Genomic DNA, 23,785 nt, shown 5'->3' with positions numbered 1-23,785 from the left:
AGACATTTAAACACCTGTGGTCAATAGTTTAACAGGACAATGTGCTACAAGCCATGTTAATGCAGTATCAAATGGGCCAGCTGGAATTTGCATGATATACAAACTGTAGTTAGTACATTTGAGATTAACAAACATAGATTAACTTGTCAACAGTAATGAGAACATAGCCGGGCATCTTGAAGATGAATGTCTGAGCTGTAACGATGGGAATAATTACCCTCATATGGGTAAAACATCAATGTGGGATTAAAACAAACGCTTATTGCTTCCTGATTTGGGACCCAGAGATATCTACAGTAAAGAAAATTCAGAGCTTAACTGTAAAACTGCCACGCATTGACTTTAAACCGATGACATAAAAAAATTCAGATAATGCAGAGATTCAGTAAATGAGTGCATTATTGAGTGCATTTGGTTTTTAAGACACAGAACCTGGTTTTCATGTGGTTCTGCTATTTGAGCTGCAATGACCTTATGAAAAGGACCAAACCCGTTTTTACAAAACGTGTAAATATAGAAATGCAACTAAAGTGTAAGCGGTCGATTAACGAGTCCTTTGTTGGGTGTTAATGGTTTTATTGGAAGGTGTATGATTTCATGTAGGTTAAAAAAATGTTTACTGAACTGAAATGCAAACAGATATACACATCAGGCTGCTGTAAGAGCTATTTAGAGCGGGGAGATGAACTCTCTTCGGAGGTGTCTCGGTCAGAAGGAAACTGGGTGTGTTTGTGTGAGAGCAGTAAAACTGGGAGGATGGTAAATGTGAGGACCCTGACGAAGATGAAAAGAGCCCTCTGTCCTCCAAAGCTCTTTAAAGACGAGCCCCGCTGATGTTTAAGTTTAGCAAATGTCACGCTTCATGAATATTTTCCAAACTGCTGTGGAAACAAATGGAATCCACTCAGCCAGATGAATTATCTTCAATTAGTAGCTCCAGGAAATATCAGTATGTATTCAATGTATCTAAGCCAGAACCATGAACCGCATGGCACAATTCATTTTCTTTCATGTACAATTACACAGACCGGCACACAGAGGCAGGCATGTGCGTGCACACAACCACGGGTGGCGGTGTCAGCAGGATGTGAATTTCACTTTCGCAGCTTTCGTGTCACCCTGCTGATGGCCAGTCTGGATGCCAACAGCGGGTGACTGGGTTTGACTGACAAATAACTTGTCTTGACTTGTGTTGCAATGTCCTCGATGCACCATTTAAACCAGAATACTTTTTTGAAACTGGAAGAAATTATATATATATATATATATATAAAAAATAAATAAATATGGAAAGAAATGAGCTTCAGCGCCTGAGATTGGACATCTTCTTGCGGCTGAGACAGTGATGTGACAGCCCATCAGTGAAGCTGGTGCCACCGTTGGTGTGTGAGTGACTGGCACAACGAAAACTGTCGCAGATTTATATTTGCCATGTCTGCCTCTCAGCCCATCTATCACTCCGTTTCCAGCTGTCAGAGTCTGAGGTAACGTGACTGTATCGGTGTCTGTCTCTGAGATCACTTTCAGGGTGATGTCATCTAGCCGCCTGTCTGCTATCTGAGAGACTGTCATTAAAAGCTACCTGTCTCCATGTCTGAATATAAACAACATTATCATTATGGAGCTACTAAGAGTTTTTAATATTCCGTAATTTAAACACATTATATTGAAACTTCATATTGGACCAAACATATTTCCATAGCTGCCTTTCATATCAACTAAATATCCTCGCATAGGGACAAATCAGCTTGTCCAGAACTTACATGTCTACCTTTGCAGGTCTTACTATCTGTTGACTGCTGGGTTGGTTTTCAATGTGCATCTGTCCATCCAGCTCTGTTTCACCCATGAGGATCAGTATCTGTCATAAAAGTGCCTGCTATTTCATTCAGTGTAGGCCTGACATCTCTCCGCCTGGGAAAACCTTTGGTGTGCCATGTTTCACTGTCAGAGACCGAGAAAATCTGAAACCACCGAAAAAAAATTTATTTGTATTCCTGCTTTACTGCTGTATCACCAAAAGAAGTTAAGAAATTGATTTCAAGCGCAAAACCTCCGATAGATATTCTGTATTTGGGGATGTAGATAGAGAAAGACAATAAGCGTTGAGACACAAAGTAAGAGAAAGGAGACTTTAAGAGACGAGGACTGGCCTAGATATTTTCCAGGGCTGGGATTTGAACCTGCTGCTACAGCTCAGTGTGCTGTCAGCATGAAGTCACCGTCTGATTTTCAAACACCGCAAACACCTCTGCAAAAACTGAATTCTTTTGGGTACATTTAACTGCAGTAAATGTTACTGTACTCTGCAATAGGATAAAAGTCCGAGCGCCATATCTCCCCGTTGATTGTCCACTAATTAAGAAGTACATTAAATATCAACCAGTAACCAAAAAGGAAGGTTCAACATCTTCCACTCAGCTCCAGTGAACTTGAACCACTGACAAAAAGAACCAAGCAAGAAATTGTAAAACAAATCTTGCGCACACACACACACACACCAGATCCTTGTCCAAACTCTGGAAATCACATGATGTTACCAACCAAGGTCCTTCATAGTTTTGGCGTACCTAAATTACAGCCTGCTCATAAAAAGTTCCATACACAAATTGCTTGCTCCATGACTCATTTTGTACCATACAGGTGCCAAACACACAGGATGTAACCATGCTGACATGGAAACACGGTAAACAGACGGACTCGTCATGTCTGCAGAGCAGAGGTGGTATTCCTGTCTTGTTATCAAGGAAATGTTGTTTTTTTCCAGGAACACGCTGGAACTATTTTGCTTTGAAATGACGCAAAGACGTATTTTTGAATATTCCAAAAAATGTGGAACTTACTGTACGCCGTAGAAATCATCGCGTGACCTTTTGAACCTAACAGATTTGACCCTTTCGTTGTAATTCCAAAGATTTACGGTACTACTCACCAGTCACTCCTCCTGCTCCCCTCCTCAACCTGTCTTTGTTTTTTACTCTGCCCTTACTTTCTCTTTCCTCTTTATTCAAAACAAAACAAACTTATCAACACTTTGCAGAAGTCTGGTCCTCCCAGCCCGTCTGTGTCTGTCTCACTGTCTCAGTCTGTCTCTATCCAGATATTCCAGACATGTTTCAGGGCTCGGCTCCAGCCAAATATGGGAGGAGGGTGGTATACAAGGCAGCCTCCCCTGCTGCACTGTACACCACACACACACACACACACACACACCACACACAGACTTTATCTCATGTGGTAAAACATTATACACTAAACAACATAGTTCCCTTTTAGACACCCTACAAGATCAGACTTTGTGATTATGCTGTTGATCAATTTTCATATTAAAGTGAGACATGGTTTTTCTTCAGCGTATTTGCTGACAGCATTGCTGTCACTGTGTTTGTACTCAGTGGCCCAAACAGTGGCCTTTTTGACTGGTCTGACCTCTGGGTCGACAGCTGCCTCCCAACGGCATAGCTATTAGTGGAGCAAAGGCAAGCCGACAAACACAAGGTGCGCTGTGCACACACTCACACATGCTCGAAAAAAGACCAATAAAAATGCACGAAATTTTACAGGCATGGACAGACAGTGATGCATCCCCATTAAGTTCAAAATGCCGTCTAACGTCAACACAACCTTTACACACAAGCCTCACGCAGCCATTCTCAAGTGTGTAAGTGTAACACTTGTCACAAGTTGCCCCTGTTAAAGATGCCTCTCAACGCACCCCCCCACCGCTGAACGTGAGCATCAGTACCGAACGCGCACAACTCTAAGCTGCCTAATCCTGCAGACCCTTTCAAGACACTCATCTCTCATTCAGGCCTCTCAACTGGATTTTCAAGGTCGCAGGTACTGTGTTTAAAAATGGCGCCAGGGACGGGTTAGGCGAGCCTCGGGATGCATTCAGACATCAACATCTGAGAATGAAACGCTCACTTAACGCCCGGGCATATAAACAAGTCTGGATTCCTCAAATGATACCCGATGAGCGATGAGTGTCCGCTGAACTGCGGAGTGTAAAAATAGGCCATTTTGTCACAGAGCTTATCAGTGTATGAGGTCATCTGGGTTTGCCCACGAATAAATATATTTTACACTTGGCTAACATTCTCCCAATCTTATCCTTACTTCTCCCTCCACTGGAAGTTAGCTATAGCACACAACTCCAGTGTTTTGAGACTCGTCAACCCATTGTTGCGCCTTCCAAAACAAGCGTGACCTGCCGCACCTCCATCTGTTTCTAAACTGAGTGTTCCCGTGCCAGCTTGCTGCACACAGGCAGATTGACACGTCCAAGTGTAAGAACGAAAGTCGCAATTAGAGAAAAGAGTAAACTGGCCGAGAGGTTTTTCTGCTGAGTGCTGGGAACGCCGCTGCCCATTCAATTAGGATCAAACTTGCAATCTTGGCGATTCCCACTGACCTCCTTGCAACACAGCAATTACCACAACGGCTCTCTGGGGATGTTCATAAAAATGAAATGGGCCTTCGAAAAGCCATAAAATAGATCCCATATATAAAAGTGAATGCAGCACCACAATGGCTGCCAAGTCCTGAATCAACAGAGGGGGAGTGCATCTTCTGTTTGAGCGAGCTTCTCGGCAGCGGCAATCATGAATCTCATCATTGAGAAGCTCTCCAAGGGACTTTAGAAGACTGTCAGTTAATTTAAGTGGGCACACTCCGCCCTAAAACAGCAAGAAAGGATATTTTATGATGCTATCAATGTGTAATCCCCAGTTTACTCAAGAAATGGTCCCGCAATGATCTAATGACCCCACATTACTCTTCATATATTATAATGCAGAAAGCAGACGAGTACGTGTGGAGGAATATGTCATAATTACGATGACACAAATAAAACATTTACAACAAAAATAATGTGTGTCAGTCTAATGATGACACTCATACCACAACACTACACAAGTTTGTGGATTACCGAAAAACAATATTTTGAAGTGGCCAAATTTCAAAGTCATTCATTTCTGGTACATAAGTGAAAGCAAGCCAGCGGACGGAGGTTTGGCTACTTTGCAGACTTTGTGTCAGTGGTGTTTCATGTTACCGCGCCCCCAGGAAGGGGATCAGCAGCAGTAGCAGGGCGACTGACGCCCCCCTATTTCTGCAGCAGCTATTTAAAGGCCTAATTGACAGGTCGGGGGAGGAGGGTGAGGAGCAGCCAGAGAAAGGAGTAAAGAAGTGAAGGGAAGACAGACGGAGACGGATCTACAACAGAATGCATCAAAGACCTGTGGAAAAGTGGGGATTTAGTTTGTGAGACATTATTTATCCAGTCTTACTGTGAGACTCAGGAAGACATGACTTTTTCCGACGAGCAAAATATCGCCTGTGAATTTACAGCAACGCTGCGGAAAAACTGTAACCTGTCCAGAAAATGTTGGTAATTTATGTTCTCTGTATTTTAGCCCGACATTTTGTTTCACCGATATTGACCTACTATGCATTTCTTTTTGTGAGCATGACAAAAAAAACCAGAAGGCAAGAAAAAATAAAAACCTCTGGCGCAGCAACACCGGTCTGAAAGTCAATATTGCCAGCTCTGGATGAATGGAGCGTGTGTGCGCTCACCATCCACAGTGTCGTCACAGCGGTGGCTGAAGTTATCGTACGAGTCCCAGCGAATCAAAGGGTCCTGGGTGTTGTAGTCCACAGAGACGCTTGGCCCATTCTCCAGGTGGCTCAGGCCTGTGGAACACAAGGCCTGATGGGTAACAGGGTCCTTGCAACATGACGTTTCCGCTCAAATGGCACAGGAATGTCATTCACAACAAAGAAATATGAGAAATAGGAAACACTTTTGGCGATTCATTAGATGCGATGAATATTTTATTTATATTTCCAAAGAAAAATGGACTACCTTTGATTTTTTCTGGCCCATATGAGAAGACAAACTCCACCTTCCCGTACTCAGGGAATCTGTCATCTGTACACACACAGTATAAAACATGAAACAATGGACACAAGGACACACAAATACAACATGTGGGTGCAAAACGATGCGCGCAAATCTGCTTTGCAGCATTAAGGCGACACATACAACAAAGTTGGACAAATTGGACACAATCGCAGATAAATTGTCAGCATTTGTATTTAAATTCAGTTGAAAAGACATATTTCTTGTGCAGTGGAAATATTTTACACTTTTAAAATTCTAGTTTATAATCGGTCTTTCATTATTTTCCTTAACTGTATTTCACTGTAATGAATTGCTGCGCTGCCTTATGTTTGGAATGTTTTATGTCGCTTTGAACGAAAGTAAATTTACGTTAGCCAGAAACACTGCATCTTCCAAATGACAAAGATTACAGATTACAAAACAATAATGAGGTGTTGTCGTACAGTGAATACTGTAAAAACACACCCACCCGGAGAGCCGTTACCTTTGAAGGTGTCATCCAGCTCATTCTTCCCAAAAACCACCCCGAGGTCATGGATGGCACAAGTGTGAAACTGCACCCGGAACACCACGTCTCTGGTCGGGTTTCTGTACCTTTTGTGGAAACACTTGAGCTGTGGCAAGCATGAAAGGGAAGAGGTGATAAAAGATCAATATATCAATCGGGAGGGACGAACGTAAGCGCGTCATAAGAAGATTGTCATCTTGTTCAGAATATCTGGGTGAGAGGAAAATTCAGCGCTGTTGCTGAAAACCTACCAAGATGTCTCCCTTCAGAAGCAGGCCTGGTTCGATGGTGATGCAGATACTGGTGTTGCTGTCTCCCTGCACATTGCTGTGGCAAAAACAAACAAGAGCTTGTTAAAATTCAATCACTGGTTGCCTCGTAGGGCCACAGATTCAAACAGAATCTACACTGAACTGGAATGAGAGTTTTCATACTATATTCCTGATGTATAGACTGGTTGCATTGCCTGGTAGATCTTCAGGAAGGGACGGCAGCCTTAGGGGAAAGACACAAGGACACATGTTCACGAATGCAGCTACGGCGGACTGTGCTGTGTGGATTTGTGCGCTGGAAGATACTCACCTCCTTTGGACTCAAAGTTGGGGATGCCGTGCATGATAACATGGTGCAGGAAAAGTGGCTTGTTGTTGATTTTGATATGCCCAGACAAAAGGCCGTTAAAGTATCGCACATACCTGCAGACAAAAGAACACGCAAAGTCTCTAAGTTGTGCCATTTTATTTTACTTTCACAACCTTATCACTTGACACATGCTCCAGATATTTCGGTCACTTTGCCAAATAATTTATGAGATAACTCACAAGAATGATCTTTTGGCCTGAATCTGGTGGATTTAGGGGCGGAGGGCTTTCCAGTAAATTTCAGAGCAACCTTACCATGACACCAATTTATTCCCTCTGCTCAAGTATGCAGTTGTGCCTGCTGGTAATCATCAATATAAGTACATTTCCCGAAACCAGTTTTGAGAGATGCCTTGTAACTGTAAAAATTGCTGACTGATGACGAGGGAATAAATGTCTGCGGCTCGCCAAGATGATTATCCCTTAGTCAACATGAATATCTTCACCGATATCAGATAAAGTAGAGATACAAGTTCCTACACTGGTATTCTACCACAACTTTCTGCCTACACACCAAAACCCACACTGAATAAACCCAGACGGCGCATGGTTTGCCTTTGCTGGCTGCCAGCTCCAACAGCACAGCCACAACATCATCCCACTGTGACTATAAAACAGCCTTTATCCACGATGGGAAATGTCAGAGTGAACTGGTGTGTACAGAGGCCAGTCGGGGGTCTGTTGAGTTAGTGTGGACTGGTTGTAAATGATGATAACGATGATGGTACCAAGCATGACCTTGACCGTGGGGTCGCCACATGCAGACATCCTCCTTGCTCTGCTGTCAGTGGCCAGATGGTTTAGCTTCGACGAAATTCAATTAGACTTGGCTGCGATGTTGTGGAAGCAGTGCTGAGAGGAGGAAGCAGCTTGTAGCTGCAGAATATTTGTGTGTGATAGGAGATGCAGTTTGTCAAGAGATGATGCCTTGAAAAATAAAGACTGATTGGGACAGACAGATGGTCAGGGGAGTGCTATAGTTTGTACCACACAGTTTCCCCCACAGAAAAGAAATAAAAGAATAAACAAAAAAAAAAAAAAATTTAATACAATAAGCAAAACTGCCAAAATTAAGCTTTCCGTTTGAAATGGTGCAAAAGAGGTAGAGGAATGCTGTACATACCGGGCATACTGTACGACAACATGACCATAAAAACAAGCTAACGCACTGAAAAATCTCTCAGCACGGGTGTGCAGTGTAGAGTACTAACATTTCATAACAAACATGGTTATGATTTTATAACACTGAAACAGCTTCACATAACAGAGTTGAGCTTTTACAAGCCCTCAAACAGCAGCAGTGAACTCATTTTTTTTTACTCCCGATGCTAATGTCACACATTCCAGACCATAATACTGGCAGGCTCCTGGGGCACAGATAATTATATCCAAAGCAGGAAATAGCAGCAGGGCAGAGGGCAAGCCTATAGACCTGTTAGAGAATGGCTGGCTGCCTAATTCACTCGCTGAAATGAAGTGGCGTTAAGTCCCCTGGTGTTTCCTGTGTTTCTTTGTTAATTCCCCTTCACCTTTTTTATACTCATCCTTTCCTTGAAGCTGAAACCAAGAACCCTCTCGATGGGAAAGAAGGTAGCTATGAGAGGTCACGCCTTGAAGATGTCGACTTATAATAATGCAAAGGGAGCTAATAACATGGCAGGGACAGACTTATGACTTAAAGGAAGATGTCCCAATGGAAAGCCTGCTATGAGTGAGCCGCACTTAATAAGAAATGATTGAAACACCTTCAAACCACTCTGGATTTGTTTGCGTGTACGGGTTTGGAATTTACTGTTTTGCTCCCTGTTTGTGAAAAGGACATTCTCTCCAAGCACTCTCCAAACTCTGCTAAATGTGGAGAAGAGGAAAATATGCGCTGATATGTGCTGATATGCTTGAAAGACAGGAATGACCAGCCACCGAGCCCTGCAGCGTCCCGAGAGACACCAGTGGAATCCCTCAGAGAGACAAGACTGACTACTTTTCTCCATGCCACGACGTTTACTCACAATTATCCTTATTAAAACTAAATTGAAGATAAACAGAAAAAAAGGGGGAAAGAATTGCCTCTGGAAAATGTTTCTAAAAGTAAATGGGATGGATGGAGATGTGCCACAACAACAATCAGTCGGTTTCCTTTGTTATTCAGTTCATCAAATGACCACTGGATGAGCCGCAGTTTTCTAAGGACGGCTTTGTAATCGTAACTTGGCAGGCGGGCCTCATGCCATGTGGCTGTCGTGAGAATGACTCTGAATATAAATGGTTACTTGATTTTAACTGTCTCCAAGTCCAGAAACACACAAGAAAGGCATCAGGAATAGAAAAAAAAAAAATAAATAAATCATCTGCCATACCATAAGTGCAGTATTTTTCTACAGTGTGTGACTGTTTTGGAAGCAATGCTTTAAGATAACGACAAACAGGAACTGAGGAAATAACTGACCTTTTCTGAGATGGCTGACCCACAGGAAGTGCTTTGTCCTCGTAGAAACGCCTCATGGCAAACCTGTCCAACGCCTGGTCAGCACTGCGGGATGCAAGATTGGACAGACATTGTTACAAGCTGTTGTTCTACAAGTGCTTGTATTTTAGAAATATCCCCCTCGGCCCTAACCATTAACAAGGCAGCTGGCTCCATCTCACATATTAACATCTGGTTGTGTTAAAGAATGATGACATTATTGAAGTGCCTTTTTCTCACAGAGCCATAAAAATATAAGCTGGGCCTCAGTGTTTTGCCATGATAATCACATCAAGATCCAGACCTTGAGCTGATAGACTGGTGCTCCTGTGCTGACAAAACCTTTTCAATTGGAGATTTAAACTTGATTCAAACGCCATTTATTCCAATCTAACAGGCATAAAATCTGTATAATGCCTTAGCTGAGAGTACTCATCACGATACGTTTGATACCTTGCGGATATGTTGCTGTAGTGCATGTACGCAGCCACCACCACCCCTGTGCGACCTCGGTTCCCCTGTGACACACACAGAGCAAGCTGATTATTTCATCTTTGACGGTTTATTTGACACTGGAATCATTTCAAAGAGAGCAGGGATTTTTGTCACAAATATTAAAAAAAATACAAAACAGAAGAATTAGTGATGGGTTGGTCACCGAGCTGCTTGATTTACATTTAAAGGCCCCCAAAGCTGGAAGAAATTTAAATGATATAAAATAATGTCGAATCAAAATGCTTGTGTTGAGACTGGCCAGGCTCAAAAAAAGCAAGAAATCTATTGTGGGAAAATGAAAGAAAAAAGGATAGTGTGTTCAAGTACTGTATATTTATGTGTGTTTAAACAAGAGGGAATGGCTTGTATAACTGTAACTACAAGAACTTGTGTTTGTGCTTATGAGCTCAGCAGCCACAAAGCGCACAACATAAATATAACCATAGGTTTGACATTCAAAGAAACAGTGCAACATTTTGGGGAATATGCATTAATAACATTCTGGGCACTTGTGCTTTCTGCCACTGCGGCTTTACCTTGTTGTGTAGCACAACAACGTTGCGTGGGTCTCCGTTGAGCCACGTGTCGATGGCCTTGCACATGCTGCAGATTTTGTCCAACGCTGGTGCATGGTGGTCTGGCCAACCAAACTCAAGAACCTGGGTGTGGAGTGAGGTTGTTTATCTTTGTAGTTTCACTTCTAATAACTACATAACCTACTCTATGATATGCATGTGTGCGTGTGTGTGTGTGTGTACCTTGTGGTTTAACTTTGATATGTCATTCCTCTGCTCGCTCAGGTTAAGCATCTGAAATCAGAAAAAGAACAGTTCATCGAAATCTTTCTTTCTTTTTTTTTTTAATTCCAAAAAAGACCAAGGAATGTAACAACAGAGTCACGGACGTAATTCCACATTGGCCGTAATCAAAGGACACAGTCGAGTAAACAGGAAACTCAAGATGGGACATCGGGGGCGAATCTCACCAGATAGTGTTCGCCGTGTTTGGACTGCAGCATCGTCGCCACCTCCTTGAGGTTGGTGGTGTAGCTGTGCTCCTCGGCGCCAGCGGGGAAAGAGACGGAGATGATCCTCTCTGTGATGTAGACCAGGTCCACCTCATAGCTCTCCTCCATGGCCTGAACCACACTCTGACTCCTGCAGAGGCAGAAGAAGGGGATGAGAATCTACCCCGCTCTCTCTTGAATAAACTCCGGAGGTCCTGATTTCCCGACGGTTTGCGTTAAAAACGTGAATCACACAACCAAACCGGTCTTTACGCTCCTGCAAAATATTTCACAACGGTAATGTGATTTTGAAGGCTATACACATTTTCTAAATGATATCATTCACTGCCAGTAATTCCATCAAATTACTGTGACGTAGGTTTGATCGCTTTAATGGTGGAATATATTCAGCCATTTAGCATAACTGTTCTAAATTACAGGGTAAATGTCATCACCAGAAATTTGGCACAAGTCAGTGGGGTCGCAAATCTGACCAGAGACTGGTTCAGTAATGGATGGAGAATTTGTGCAACATTTAATTTCAGCCTGTAGTGTATTGTGCTACCGCTGCACTTGCGCGGTTTACTGATGCTGACTTGATCTGAGAGCTTGCTGACCCACAGATCGACCTCCATGAAGCGGAATCAATAACTGTCCTCTGATGCACGCGCTGATTTGATGATTTAGCAGGTCAAGACACGTGAAGTTAAACCGAAGACTGAACTTCAGTTCTGCACACATAACGTTTCATATTGTGCAAGTGTTGCACTGAAAAGACTAGAACTGAGTTTCACTTTTGAACCAACACAACCAGAAGAGAGTTTGACCTTTTCACCTCAAACACAGGACAGTCACGCCGCATTAAATTGATATAAGAGTCTTTCTTTATTCTGAATTTGCTGAGATTATCATCTTCAAACTACTGTGGGAACATTTCTAAAACACACCGCAAACATCCACTTGATCACACGTTAACTCCTGCAGCTCACTCTTATATTTCTTGGAGAGGAAACAGTTTACAATCCTTCACTGACTGTTGACATGACCTCTGGTGACATTACGCAATCTCTAATTGGGTAAACAGCGATTGGGTTTATTGGCCGGTGAGCACACAGTAAAGGCCTGCATGATACTTAACCGCACTTGAAGAATAACAGACAAAAGAGAAATGTGGTATGGGAATTTGCAGGCCAAATAATCTTTATTTGATGTTTATCATCAAATAAAGTTGAGTTGTGGGATCAAAATGCATTATCAAAGGTCTTGCTACTTCAGAAAAGTAGACTTTAAAAAAAAAAAAAAAAAAGTTTAACAGTTTTTGTCCAAACAATCATTTCATAATCCAAAAAGTCATGCATCTCTGAGGAAAAAACTCTAATCCTGTCAAAGGAGGGTTTAACACTGACAACAGTCCTGATATACTTCTTGATTAAACTTCACTTCACATGAACTCAATTTTTCTGACATGCAAGTGTTGACATATACCTGTATTTAACTCAATTAGGACAAAACGGAGGCTTACCGTGACTGCTTTTGTCTTATCTCCACACTCTTGCAGGATCTTGTAGATCCCTGGAGGGTGCATACATACACACAGAAACACGCAACGCACACATACAGACACACACACACACACACAAACATATGCAGAAGGCAGTGGAGAGAGGGAGGAGGGGGGAGAGAAAGATTCATAAGCGTACGCCATCTGGTAATGATGGTGATGTGACTGAATTACAATCTGACACAACCTGTCGTGAAAACTCATAACAAGAAGCAAAACTGAGTTTTCTCTCTTTTTTTTTTTGTAGAAAGAAAAAGATAAGAAGGATGAGGGAGATAAAACAGAGGAGGAGGAGAAAAAGAAGGAACGATAAAGATAAAGTATAAGTATTAAAAAAAAACAGAGGATGGATGAAAGCCAAGAAGGACACAGAGAGAAAGGGAAGCAATTGAAGAACAGGAAGTAGAGCAGAAAAGAAAAAGGGAATGAGAAAGAAAAAATGGAAAATAGGCAAACGAGGATTAAAAAAGACAAACCAACTAATTACAACACAGCAGTGAGTTTCATGAGGATCGTCTCAGGACTTCAGCATACACTTTAATTATCTTGTCCTGAATCTAGTTATTTACTGGGAAAGACGGAAAGCCAGTTGCTTTACTGTGACAGGTATTCTGCTAAATATGCACCGCCAAGGAATTTCTGCATAATACATTTCAGAGTTGGCTTTTTACTCGCACTGCTTTTGGGCCCAGGGGAAAACATACCTGTGTGAACTCACCCGCCACTGAAAAGGACGAAGACAACCAGACAGAACATCACCACATTTTATATGCTTTCCCCTACAGTGTTATAAAGAGCTGGTGCTCAGATTTTTACTGGTCAAGCAGTTAACAGAGATGTTGGCAATAAGGCTCTCTAATCACCGCAGAAAGTTAAACACACAGCCCAAAGCTCTCCATCCCAGATGAAGCTAATCCCACCCCCAGGAGCCGAAAAGCATAATTCTCTGTGATTTGACAGGAACCAGATGCCAGGCGGACCACGGACGTTGGTGTTTGCAAAATGAAACAGCCTGTTCACATGGGGCTTCGGGGGGGTGTTGCACTGGTACATTTCACATCGCGGGAACAATCTGTTGTCTTGTAGCGACATGGGCTCATGAACGCCTCGTGAAAACCAATGCAGCATGTAATGTGGAGCGTGCTACAGTATCTGTCCATTTCAATGCCCTTTTTTTTTCCACACAAGAAGAAGGCTGAATTTCACAAGAAAGAGCTGGTTCTTATTGCCCCCCCCACTGCCTCCCTACTAAGCCTGAGAAAAATTCTGACAAGGATAAAAACTAAAATAAATGTATTCTTACAAAAGACAACTCCATTGTTGTCCTTTTATCACATTGCATTTTGAGGTACTCACACAGCCATCACTGTGCTCCCTGTGTATTAATCCACAGCTAAAAATAGCCTCTGATAAATTTAGTTCTAATTGAGTAGTTTGCGAAAAGTATAATGCCCAGATATTTAGAAAAAAACAAAAAACAAAAAACAAAACTGTGTATATTTAATGTATATTTGACTATTTGGGAGGGTTTTTGTTGGCCTGGCACTAATATCTCATTCATATCAGACTGAAATTACTGTAACACCAGTATCCAAACTCTTGCTGTTTAATTACCACGACAGGCTGAAAACAGATGTGAATGCCTCATGTCAACCAAAGCCAGGACGATTGAATCCAGATACAGAGAGCTGTATCCTCCACACACGGCTATCCAATCAGACTTCAGTTGTATCCACAGGTATCTCGACCATTTATCCACTGAGACAATTGCAGTAAGGGAGGAAAGGCCGGCCATAGTTTGACTATCACATTAAAAATACAGCAAAAGAATGGAAAAGCATTCATGAAAAATCCCAAATCAATCTGCTGAGGAAGACTGTGGGGTATGACTGAAGGCTCCACAACAGCCATTAAGGGATGCTGTGAATGGCTTGAGCTGAAAATCAGGTTTTCAACAGGACATGAGCTTAGTAGAATCTTGAAAAATAAAAAATAATCGGGCCAGTTTGGACTTCCTGTGCTGGTGGCCTACCTTGTTGAACAGGTACCCAGCGCTCCACCTCCAGGACGAACGCAGGCTGGCAAAACGCCTTCGAATGGAGCTGACCAGAGTCATGTTTTGGCACAATCACTACCTCCAGCTAAACTAAAGTTCATGTTTTTCAAATGATAAAAGCACCATCCGGGTTATCTCGACCTTCATCGCCAACCACGACAGCGAGAACTTCCCATTGTACCATCATGGGGGAAAAAGATGCTTCATGAGCAATTATGTAATAAATCATGATGCATCTTCCCTCTCCTGTTTCCCTCTCGACTGTCTTCTCCCTTCTTTCTCTTGTCCTCTCCCTCCCACCCACTTTGTTCTCTCTGGAACTACTCCTCCCTTGCTCTCATTATCTCTCATTATTTTGACTCCCCCCTGCTTCATTTCTCTTGACTCCTTTTTTCCCTTTTTGTGTCTTGAATGGTATGTGTGCGTTTGGCTGCTTGAAGTTATCGAAACATAAAATAAAGTTCTTAATATTTCCCTGTAGGTTAAAGAAATACAATTTTAAGCCATGACAATTGATGTGAAAGTTTTTTTTTTTTTGTTTTTCCCCCCAGTCACAAGACTTCGCCGCTATGACAACATTATTTTTGATTTACGGAGTCTGGAGCTAGCATGCATGTTATCTAGCCACTCTCAATCTTCCATCCAGGAAAAAAAGTCAATTAGAAAAATGGCCATAGTTTACTTGGATGACCCTGAACAGGCCCCACACTGACTGATTGAAAATCACCAAAGTGATAGTACAATCAAATTTCTTTCAAATGCAGCCAACATGTATGGCACAGCAGAAACGAAAGCAGCCGGATTTTGTTGGGATGACACGGGGGATTGCTTCGAAAAAGTTAACCACCACAACAAAAGTGTTCGGATGACTTTTTTGGGGGATTTTTTATGTGAAATGTCAAATTAAAGGTGCCGTGTCTGTGTGCGCGCTGTGACCTGGTCAGGAGTCCTACCCACCCAGCAGCTCATCCTTTTCTCTGTCATCTCACAGCCTGAGAATTTATCTCCATACAAGCTGGTGTACACAGACCATTCTATGTTTATGGTCCGGCTCTGAGTCATCACAGAACGAAGCATTCAGCCGAAGACTGATGCAAACACCCATTAGTCTTGACCGTGACTCACAAAAGGGAAAAGAGAGGGGAACCCCCCCCCCCCTCAAAACAAGGATGCAAGCCATCAGTGCTGCTTTCATCTTCTGTAAATATGTTGCTTCTAGTTTCATGAAAGGGAAAAAGACATAGGAGCCTTATATTCCAAAAAACAAGCTTTCCATTTTTTTTTTTTTTTGCCTTTGTGACTGCTGGCTTGAATAAACTGTTTTCCTTTCGCATTAGCAGTGGTTCTCTTCTCTCTCATTTTTCTGGACTCGTGCCATCTTGGAAACCCACCGCCTCTGCCTGCAACCTTCATGGTTTAGCAATGTCAAGCTAAACATACATGCTTACTTTCAAGCCAGGTCTTGGCAGCGATTTCTGGCACACACAAGGCACAATTTGCAGTGAACTAACAAAAACAGATGTCACGGCAGTTTTTCTCCTTTTGTAAAGGTATGCGCCAAATTTTTCTTTTGACTGGCACTGTACAGCGAAAGAGGGTTAAACCATTCAGCTCAGGCCACCTGGCTGTAAAGGGCAGCGTGCCACGAGAATAATGAGAGCGTTGTTCATTGTTCAATTCATAGATTGATAAGTGTAATAACAAATACAGTATGAATCCCCCAATCCAATTTGCATTCTAAAAATATATCTATATATCATATTCGTAAGACAAACATTAAAATGTGAAAGGAAACCGGCAGAGAAGCAGCTGTTTGGTCCATTTATATGTTATTTATGACATGGTGCTGCCACCTTCTGCAGTTTGCAGGTACAGACATGAGCTGGGTCAACATCTTCACTCATTAAATTACCAAGAAACTAATTACGTCGGAATGTTTAAGAATTAAAAGCCAAAGACGCCTATAATTATTCTGGTGGCACGTTCTAGACTCAAGACCTCTTTCTGTCTTTTTTATAGCATAACTATAACTAATAAAAGTGTTGTTGTTTTTTTTTTTCCACAAAAGATGCCACAACAACACACAATGCTTGGTGAGCTGTTGAAGGTGGGCGGTGAATTCAGAGAGAAGGCACCAGTTGCTCTTATGCTTAAAAGTAGAAAGTGAAGAGACACATGACCAAAATGTACGCGGAGGGATACATTTGGCCGCGTGATCACATATCAAGATTGCTATTCCAGCGCTTTGTTGCAATAACAATGAATGAATGATAGCTTTTAAAGCATGTCTCTGTGTCATCAACACGTAGTAGAAGAGGCGTTACTTACCGGTGTATCTACATGCTTTAATGGCAGCTGAGGAGTGGGAGGCTGGAGAGAGAAGCCAGACAGAGTCCGCGGGTTAGTAATTGTTTCTCTAACACTGAGAGAGAAACAACACGGTGAGCGAAAAGATGAGAAAGAGAAGGAGAGGAGAGGGACAGATTTGTTTTCTAGACCTCTCTCTCTCTTTCTCCATGTCTGGCCATCAGTGACAAAGCAGACACAGTCATTCTGTTACCCTCGAGGAAATCGCACACATTTTCTCTTGCGTACAATAAACACATCTTGTGGTTATTGTATTACATCTCAATATTTTAATGGATTATCCAAATGTTTTCTTATTGCGCTTTGCTCATTACAATGTAGATGTAAAGTGGAGGTGCAGCTGGAGAACATGGGAGTGATAGAAAGCATGTGACCAAGACCAGACTGACCGGGGGTCCCCGTGTTAAGCAAAATCTCTTCACTCATTTATGTATGAATGTGAGCTCTATAAACAAAAGCAGGGACTGTTTAACAAGCTGCAGCCATCATTTAAAAAGGCCGGCGTCCAAAGTAAACATTTGAAAAGTATCTTGGCGTGCTCCTAACTTGGTCCGACCATCCACAGTTAATCTTTCAATATGAACCAGATTTTTATTTGACATCAAAGAATACTGATTAGAAATCAGGAGAATTATCAATTTGGCATTTTTGCTGATTCGCAAAACACTCACTGGCTGTTCCTGCCATTTGCTGCTGCAGCTTTTATGGAAGCGGATGGAAACCCTATTTAAATGCGCAGTAAAATGAGAATGATAAAGTGTTCATTGCATTAATCACATTTTGTCTTGTAAAGAGGAACCCCAAGAGAGAAGGGAGATGATCACTTTGACTGCAGGTCAGTGTGTGTCCTCCTCTACCTGACATTGCATTTAAATGAACCCTGAACGTTTCAAAACAAGTTTGTGCCTTATGGTGAAGAATAAACTGATAGGAACGGTATTCTATGTTGGGATGATAAAATTGAAAGGTCAGACAAGATTTTCCTTTGAGGAGAAAGAGACCTTTGACCCTCTGCCACAGTGACGGCTCATAGCATCATGACCGAGGTTTCGGAGGTCACCAGCGTCTGCAGGAGTTTCCTTGATGGTCTCATTTGCGCACAAATGTTCGGACAAGACGACACAAACACACACACATGCACACAGTGTACTCACCACCTCATAGTTGGTATTTGTTTGACATGACGTGGTGACCTGTGGAAGGAGAGAACGAGATAAGGCAAGAGAAGAAATACACTATTTCGACATCACGACAGTTGCATCTGAATGGGAAAGCGAAAGTCATCCATGACTGATTGGACATAAACTTGTGGCATCCTCTCGGATCTGAAGCACTTGAGCGCCGTGTTTTAAGAGGGAGGGAGAGACATGTCTGAATGTTTCATCCTGAATGCCTGAGTATTCCCAAAATCACCCTCAACAGTACAGAGATAACCTCGGAACTGTTCCTCTGCGTGGGAAACATGTTGAGGCTGTTTCAGGCGAAATCACAAACTGAACAGGTCCTTTAAAAGTCCTAACACAAACAGACTGTGAGTCAAACTCCTTTTGGCAAATGAGTGGAATCAGGCAGGGACATCCCAGTTACAGTTATTTATAGGAATATCAAGCAGCGTCCATTACAGACACAAAATCTCTTCCACATGTATGCATTTCAGTGCTCATGCAGTTTTGCAGACGTTGCATATTAAAAATATTTCAACCAAATTATCAGTGTTCTGTGTTCTGAAGTGAAAGGAGCATTAGGAGGCAATTGGTTAACGAGCTAAATCCATTTGGATCATGATAATGAAGGACTCCTTTCCCCAAAAATATACTTGCAGTAAGACATTGTGCCCAAATTCAAAAGCCTGAGCAGAAATAAAAACTTTGTATGATGCATTTATCAAGCCACTAAGTCTGTTGTTGTTGGTCAAGTCAAGTCATTTTCTTCTTATCAAATATGGCTCTCTTGGTTAGGATATTTACGTGGCGCAGATTATTTTCATTTTTGATTCATCTGGTTCTATTTTCTGACAAACCATCTGTTTGAAAACCCAAAGTCTCTTTCAGTTGAGCAGCACTAGGTCTCTTCGTACATGCAGCCGGGTGGCACACCAGTACAATGAAATGCAGATTCCTGAGCCAGTACCTGTTGCCAGACCTCCCAGCAACAGTATCACTTGTCCTCTAATTATAATATCACCTCAAAATTAGAGTGGTATTGATTTCCCGATGTTACAATGTTGCCTTTAGAATCTTTAAATAGCAGGTCGGGTGTCATGGGACGATTTAGTGCTCAAAACAGTTTGCTGTGCTATCCATGACCGGCAAGAGCGGCTCCTAATAGTCTGCTTTCGTCTCTGCACAGCGAATCACTCGTTGTGACGCGTAAACACTCTCTGGCAAGCTGACTGACTTCCACTTGGTTGTATTTTCTCGACGGTGCACACGCAGACACGCGCGCACGCACGCGTGCAGTGGCCGGTGCCCAAACGCGTCGTGAGTTGGTGGATGTTTACGAGCGGCGGGGATGAGCGCGCGCGCGCTATCAGCGCACCACAGACGCAGACGAGGAAGGAAGCCGCTGTAATTAGTTTGCTCGGGGAAAACAAAAGACTCATTGACTTCGTGATGCTATCATCAAGTGTATCAGAATACAGTAGTTGGATAAGATCGCAGCAGAGCAGATCCAGCCGAGTGCATGATGACATGAGGTGTATTTTTATATCACGTTCGCTACAAGGCTATAACATGCACTGGTGCTTTGTTCCGCCTCCGATATGCATGAATACTCAATCATAAAATCTGCCAGTAGTCGATGTTAAGTGCCATTTTTAATACAATAAAATCTGACTTTATAAAGCTGAAATTTACAAGCATTCAGTCAAAAATCCCTCCGAGGCAAGTGTGCAGGAAAAACTGTCACTTGAGATCTTACAGACTAAATTTATGCTCAAGCCATCAATGGCCAGCACTGAATAAAAGGCCAGTCCAACTTTATTCTTGTTAAGTGCATATGCAGATGTGGGTTAGAGTGCATGAAAACTTGCGAGTCACTTTGAATCTGTGCGGCTGTAGCAGGGAGACGGATTCTAGGAAGAGAGGATGCAGGGGGAAGCACCCGCGATCCTTGTCTGTTTCTCAGCTGCTGTGACTGAAGTGCCCTTTGGCAATGGAGATAAAATCCCAAGCGCTGCACTGGAGCTTCTCAGAGGCCAACGGTACGTGGCGTTGTGAGCATCGGGAGGCAGAAGCGAGTTGGCTCATGCTTGCTCTTTAGTGTTCCGACACTACCTGGGGCCAATGCTGACATTCATATATCAATGTAGGCACTCCAAGGGGCCCCAAGGCCTCGTCCTGAGAGCATCTGCCTTTATTATCATGGCTAACAGGACGTGCTGCTCCGTGCACAGGACTGTAGCATACGCTTGCAAATTTCCCGATGATGACACCCTCCAGTTTTGACCTAAAGAGAGGGGTAGAGTGATGGCTGCGTCTCACTGGCCTCTGCATACTTCCACTCTGAGAAATCAGACAACTCAGCAGCATAATGAGTCAGGTAACTCAGAACTTATTTCAGAGCTCAGATGGAAATATTGCCTCCAAATGTTGTTATTGTTGTGACACCAACTACATAATCACATCATCTTACATTCCATCCAACAACAGCTACCCTGATTTCACCCATGTATCGAGGAGTAGCACACGCTTCACATGGTTCTGCATCGGGCCGGACTAAAACCTGAACTGTATCCATTAGCGATTGTCCGATTTGCAAGAATCTGTAAAAAACCCCAGCACAATAAAACTTTTATCATTTGAAATTTGTAAAGTGGATGTGAACCTTTTGTTTGACCTCTGCATGCACTCTGCAAGCAGTCCCAGCAAAGTGACCAGCAGACTGCGAGAAAAGACAAGAAGACTCATGGTGGGTTTAGGCTTCTAAAGCAGACAGCTTCTAATCTCATGGAGTCACGAGGGGCGTCTGGGAAGCCGATGAACTAGAACAAGGAGTCAAGCGAGTTGCCACAGGGGCCCCCCTGCAAATCCCAAACCAGCCGAGAGGCCTCACTGGGGGGCAAGCGGAAGCGAGCTGAGCAGGGAAGTTGTTGAATTAGCCGCAACAAGGATCAAATGAGTCAGGTGGCGTCTCAACACTTTCACTGAGCTCTCCCCTCCGCGTCCTCTCTTTCAGCAAAAGTGCTGCTCAAGTGGGTTTACATGGAAATGCAGAGGGCAGGATATCAAAGCATGACTCTTGGGGCTGGTCCGCTGAGTTAACACGCTGCAGTCCAACCAGGACAGTGATGAACCATCCTCTCACACTTCAAACAGGCTTGAACAAGCACCCCCTGATAAGAAAAGGAAGAATATGACTGGCTTGCTCGGCAGTCTTCGCATGCTCGGTTTCCACTCTTTCAGACGATGAGGGCGTTTTCAGGGCTTTTTGGTGTTTGACATTTAAAACGGTATGAAGATGTAGATGCGATCTTTTCCTTCTTTCTGCAGCATTTCCAGACATGGTTGTCTCGTGTTTGCTCTGATTTTAGTTCATCTTCTCCAGCCTAACTGATGGGAGAAAGTCTGTGTTTGCCTCTGTGCATAAATCATCTCACTGGCTCCAATAAATAGGCCTGCCATTGGTCCAACCGCACTCAAAATTCCTCAAGCACTCCTCCTGCCCACACAAGAGCCACTGCTGTGCTGATGGCAGTTTGCCTGAGAAAGTAAATTCTTCACTTTCCAAACGGGGGCCAAATAAGGACTGAAGCTCAAACAGCCCCTTTGGAGGGATTTATCCATCAGCCGGGTTTCTGTTTTACTTGGAGGGCTAATAAATCCACTGATCACTGTTTTGGTGGAGCGCGTGCTCCTTCTCCTCCTTTGACATTTTGACATTATGTCAAGTATGTAATGCACCGTGTTGGACTGGGTGGTATCATGTCACTGGCGGGGCTGCGATGTCGAGCAATGCTCTCCATGGTTATATAACGTCTGATGAATTTAAAAGCTGAGTTAAATCAAGAGTCGGTAAGATAATAGCAAAATAAACAACTTGTGCAAAATGCTAGCAACAAAATGCCATTTATCATTTATAAGTGAGTCAGTTATTCAAGCTCATGATTCAATATCCTTTAAAACTGCTGTTTCAGAGGCTTCTGGGAGTAAAAACCCTGGTAGTAAAAACAGAAAATCCAAATAAGTGTTTTTGTTATGCAGAACATGCTTCCTGCCAGCTGTTCCCACTGATATCCATCAATACCAGTTGTCGCAACACAAACAGCCTCTTCCCACAGCACGAACGTCCTCCCGTGATGCTCATAAAAACGCTACTGGACAAAAAGCACCCTTTGAAACTCTTTGGGCGTCTCACCGACATGACATCCATCAAGTGACAAGTTCCTGATTTAAATGTGCATGGGCTTGTTATATTTTCATGTGAGGAGAAAATTGCTTTCACATGGGTAACACACCATAAGTAAGCATGAGACTCGGCCAATGGCCATCAACGTTTGTGTTTCGCAGAAGTGGTTCAGACAATCTATACCACAACATGCAGGAGGTAATGGTCTGCCTTCTTATTGGAACCATTTTGACTGGCGGCGAGCTCAGATTTGTGTCCAACAAATGCGATGACATTATTTCACCTCGAAACCAGCGTGCCATTGTTGGGTTTGAGGCTCAAAGGTCCTTCATCAAGTGGCACGGACCAGTGAGGAAGCAGCTATTTGATCATGGTCGAGCCACATCGAGTGGTAAGAGGGCTCTGGCTTGGCTGCTTAAGCCCATGTATGGTTACAACCAAATCACTCCAAGCTACAGACCCCAATAAACAAAGAAATGATGAATGTCAGATGTGCAATTGTGGCTCACTTTGGACACAGGTTGAAAACCTCCGAATGTGAAAGCCTTGGAGCTTTAAGAGAGGAGGGCATGACTGCATATCATAAACGTTAGGTCACTTAATTGCGGCTTCAATTGTGGGAGAAGTCTAACATTTAGCTTAAAACCAAAGCTCACCTGATTTGCAAGGTCTTTGGTTTCCACTTGTGGGAAACAGTTATATTTTGCAAGAAGAATGGGAGCAATTTTGAAACACTTCAAAGCTCTAAGCTTCTATGGAAGTTAAAAACAAACATGTTTTGATCATTACTGGATGGAGCCGACGTTGGACGGTGCTGACGGGTCTGTTCCGGACTACGTTCAACTATCGGTTCCTGCTTAATTAGGGGTGGCTGCAGGACGCTAACTCTCATTTCACCACTAATAGCAGAGTTAAGTGAGAATGAAGAAGCGGAGCCAAGCCAAAAATCAATGGTATGCACACAGAAAAGTGCAATAAAATATGGACTTAAGAGAGCGTCACATGTTCTAAAGGACTTGAGAATGCGCTTTTGCCCAAGTTACCAAGTGTAAATCTGAAAACAGACTGCTTGTGTTGGCTTGGATTTAAATTTCCTTTTAATCTAAACTCATTCTTTCTTCTTCTTCCTCAGCCAGTCACTAATTGACAGAAATAAGTCAGTGAGTGGGCCCCGTCTGCTAATTTAGGCTTGGACTCTTGTGTGGTGGCATGTTAAATGCCATCCTACTTGGTCACTGCTGCTTTTACTGGGCTTCCTGACACATACTTTAGAGCTGATGCAGCTGGTGGATCTTGTAGTTTCCATAGTTTACTGGCCAGGCTTTCTGTTTGTGGGCTCTTTTCATGAGAGGGAGTGTGACAAAAAAAAAAACAAACCTCCTATCTGCACAAACTTGAAAGGAATTTCTTGTTGGCTTTTTACTTTTGACCTT

At 42.9% G+C, this 23,785-nt stretch overlaps 1 protein-coding gene across 4 annotated transcripts in view; it reads right to left on the bottom strand.

The window, feature by feature from the left end:
• tns1a (tensin 1a) overlaps window positions 1–23,785 on the bottom strand; it is a 66,810-nt gene that overhangs the window by 16,908 nt on the left and 26,117 nt on the right. For 2 of the 4 annotated variants that reach the window (XM_029515528.1, XM_029515547.1), the window contains 14 exons: window positions 18,161–18,199; window positions 16,968–17,009; window positions 12,545–12,594; window positions 11,002–11,173; window positions 10,775–10,825; window positions 10,553–10,675; window positions 9,975–10,039; window positions 9,504–9,587; window positions 6,999–7,111; window positions 6,851–6,911; window positions 6,668–6,743; window positions 6,393–6,522; window positions 5,870–5,935; window positions 5,581–5,697 (listed from right to left, as the gene is read on the bottom strand). In XM_029515528.1, the coding sequence (XP_029371388.1) occupies window positions 5,581–5,697; window positions 5,870–5,935; window positions 6,393–6,522; window positions 6,668–6,743; window positions 6,851–6,911; window positions 6,999–7,111; window positions 9,504–9,587; window positions 9,975–10,039; window positions 10,553–10,675; window positions 10,775–10,825; window positions 11,002–11,173; window positions 12,545–12,594; window positions 16,968–17,009; window positions 18,161–18,199 (1,189 nt within the window). Of the gene's footprint in view, window positions 1–5,580; window positions 5,698–5,869; window positions 5,936–6,392; window positions 6,523–6,667; window positions 6,744–6,850; window positions 6,912–6,998; window positions 7,112–9,503; window positions 9,588–9,974; window positions 10,040–10,552; window positions 10,676–10,774; window positions 10,826–11,001; window positions 11,174–12,544; window positions 12,595–14,615; window positions 14,898–16,967; window positions 17,010–18,160; window positions 18,200–23,785 lie in introns of those variants that run through there. The other 2 variants (XM_029515556.1, XM_029515537.1) reach the window with 2 other exon arrangements.

This window comes from Echeneis naucrates, chromosome 2, assembly GCF_900963305.1.
Source record: "Echeneis naucrates chromosome 2, fEcheNa1.1, whole genome shotgun sequence".
In the NCBI taxonomy this organism is placed as follows: domain Eukaryota; kingdom Metazoa; phylum Chordata; class Actinopteri; order Carangiformes; family Echeneidae; genus Echeneis; species Echeneis naucrates.
The sequence above is the reverse complement of the archived record's forward strand: the minus strand, read 5'-3'. Positions and strand labels throughout refer to the sequence as shown.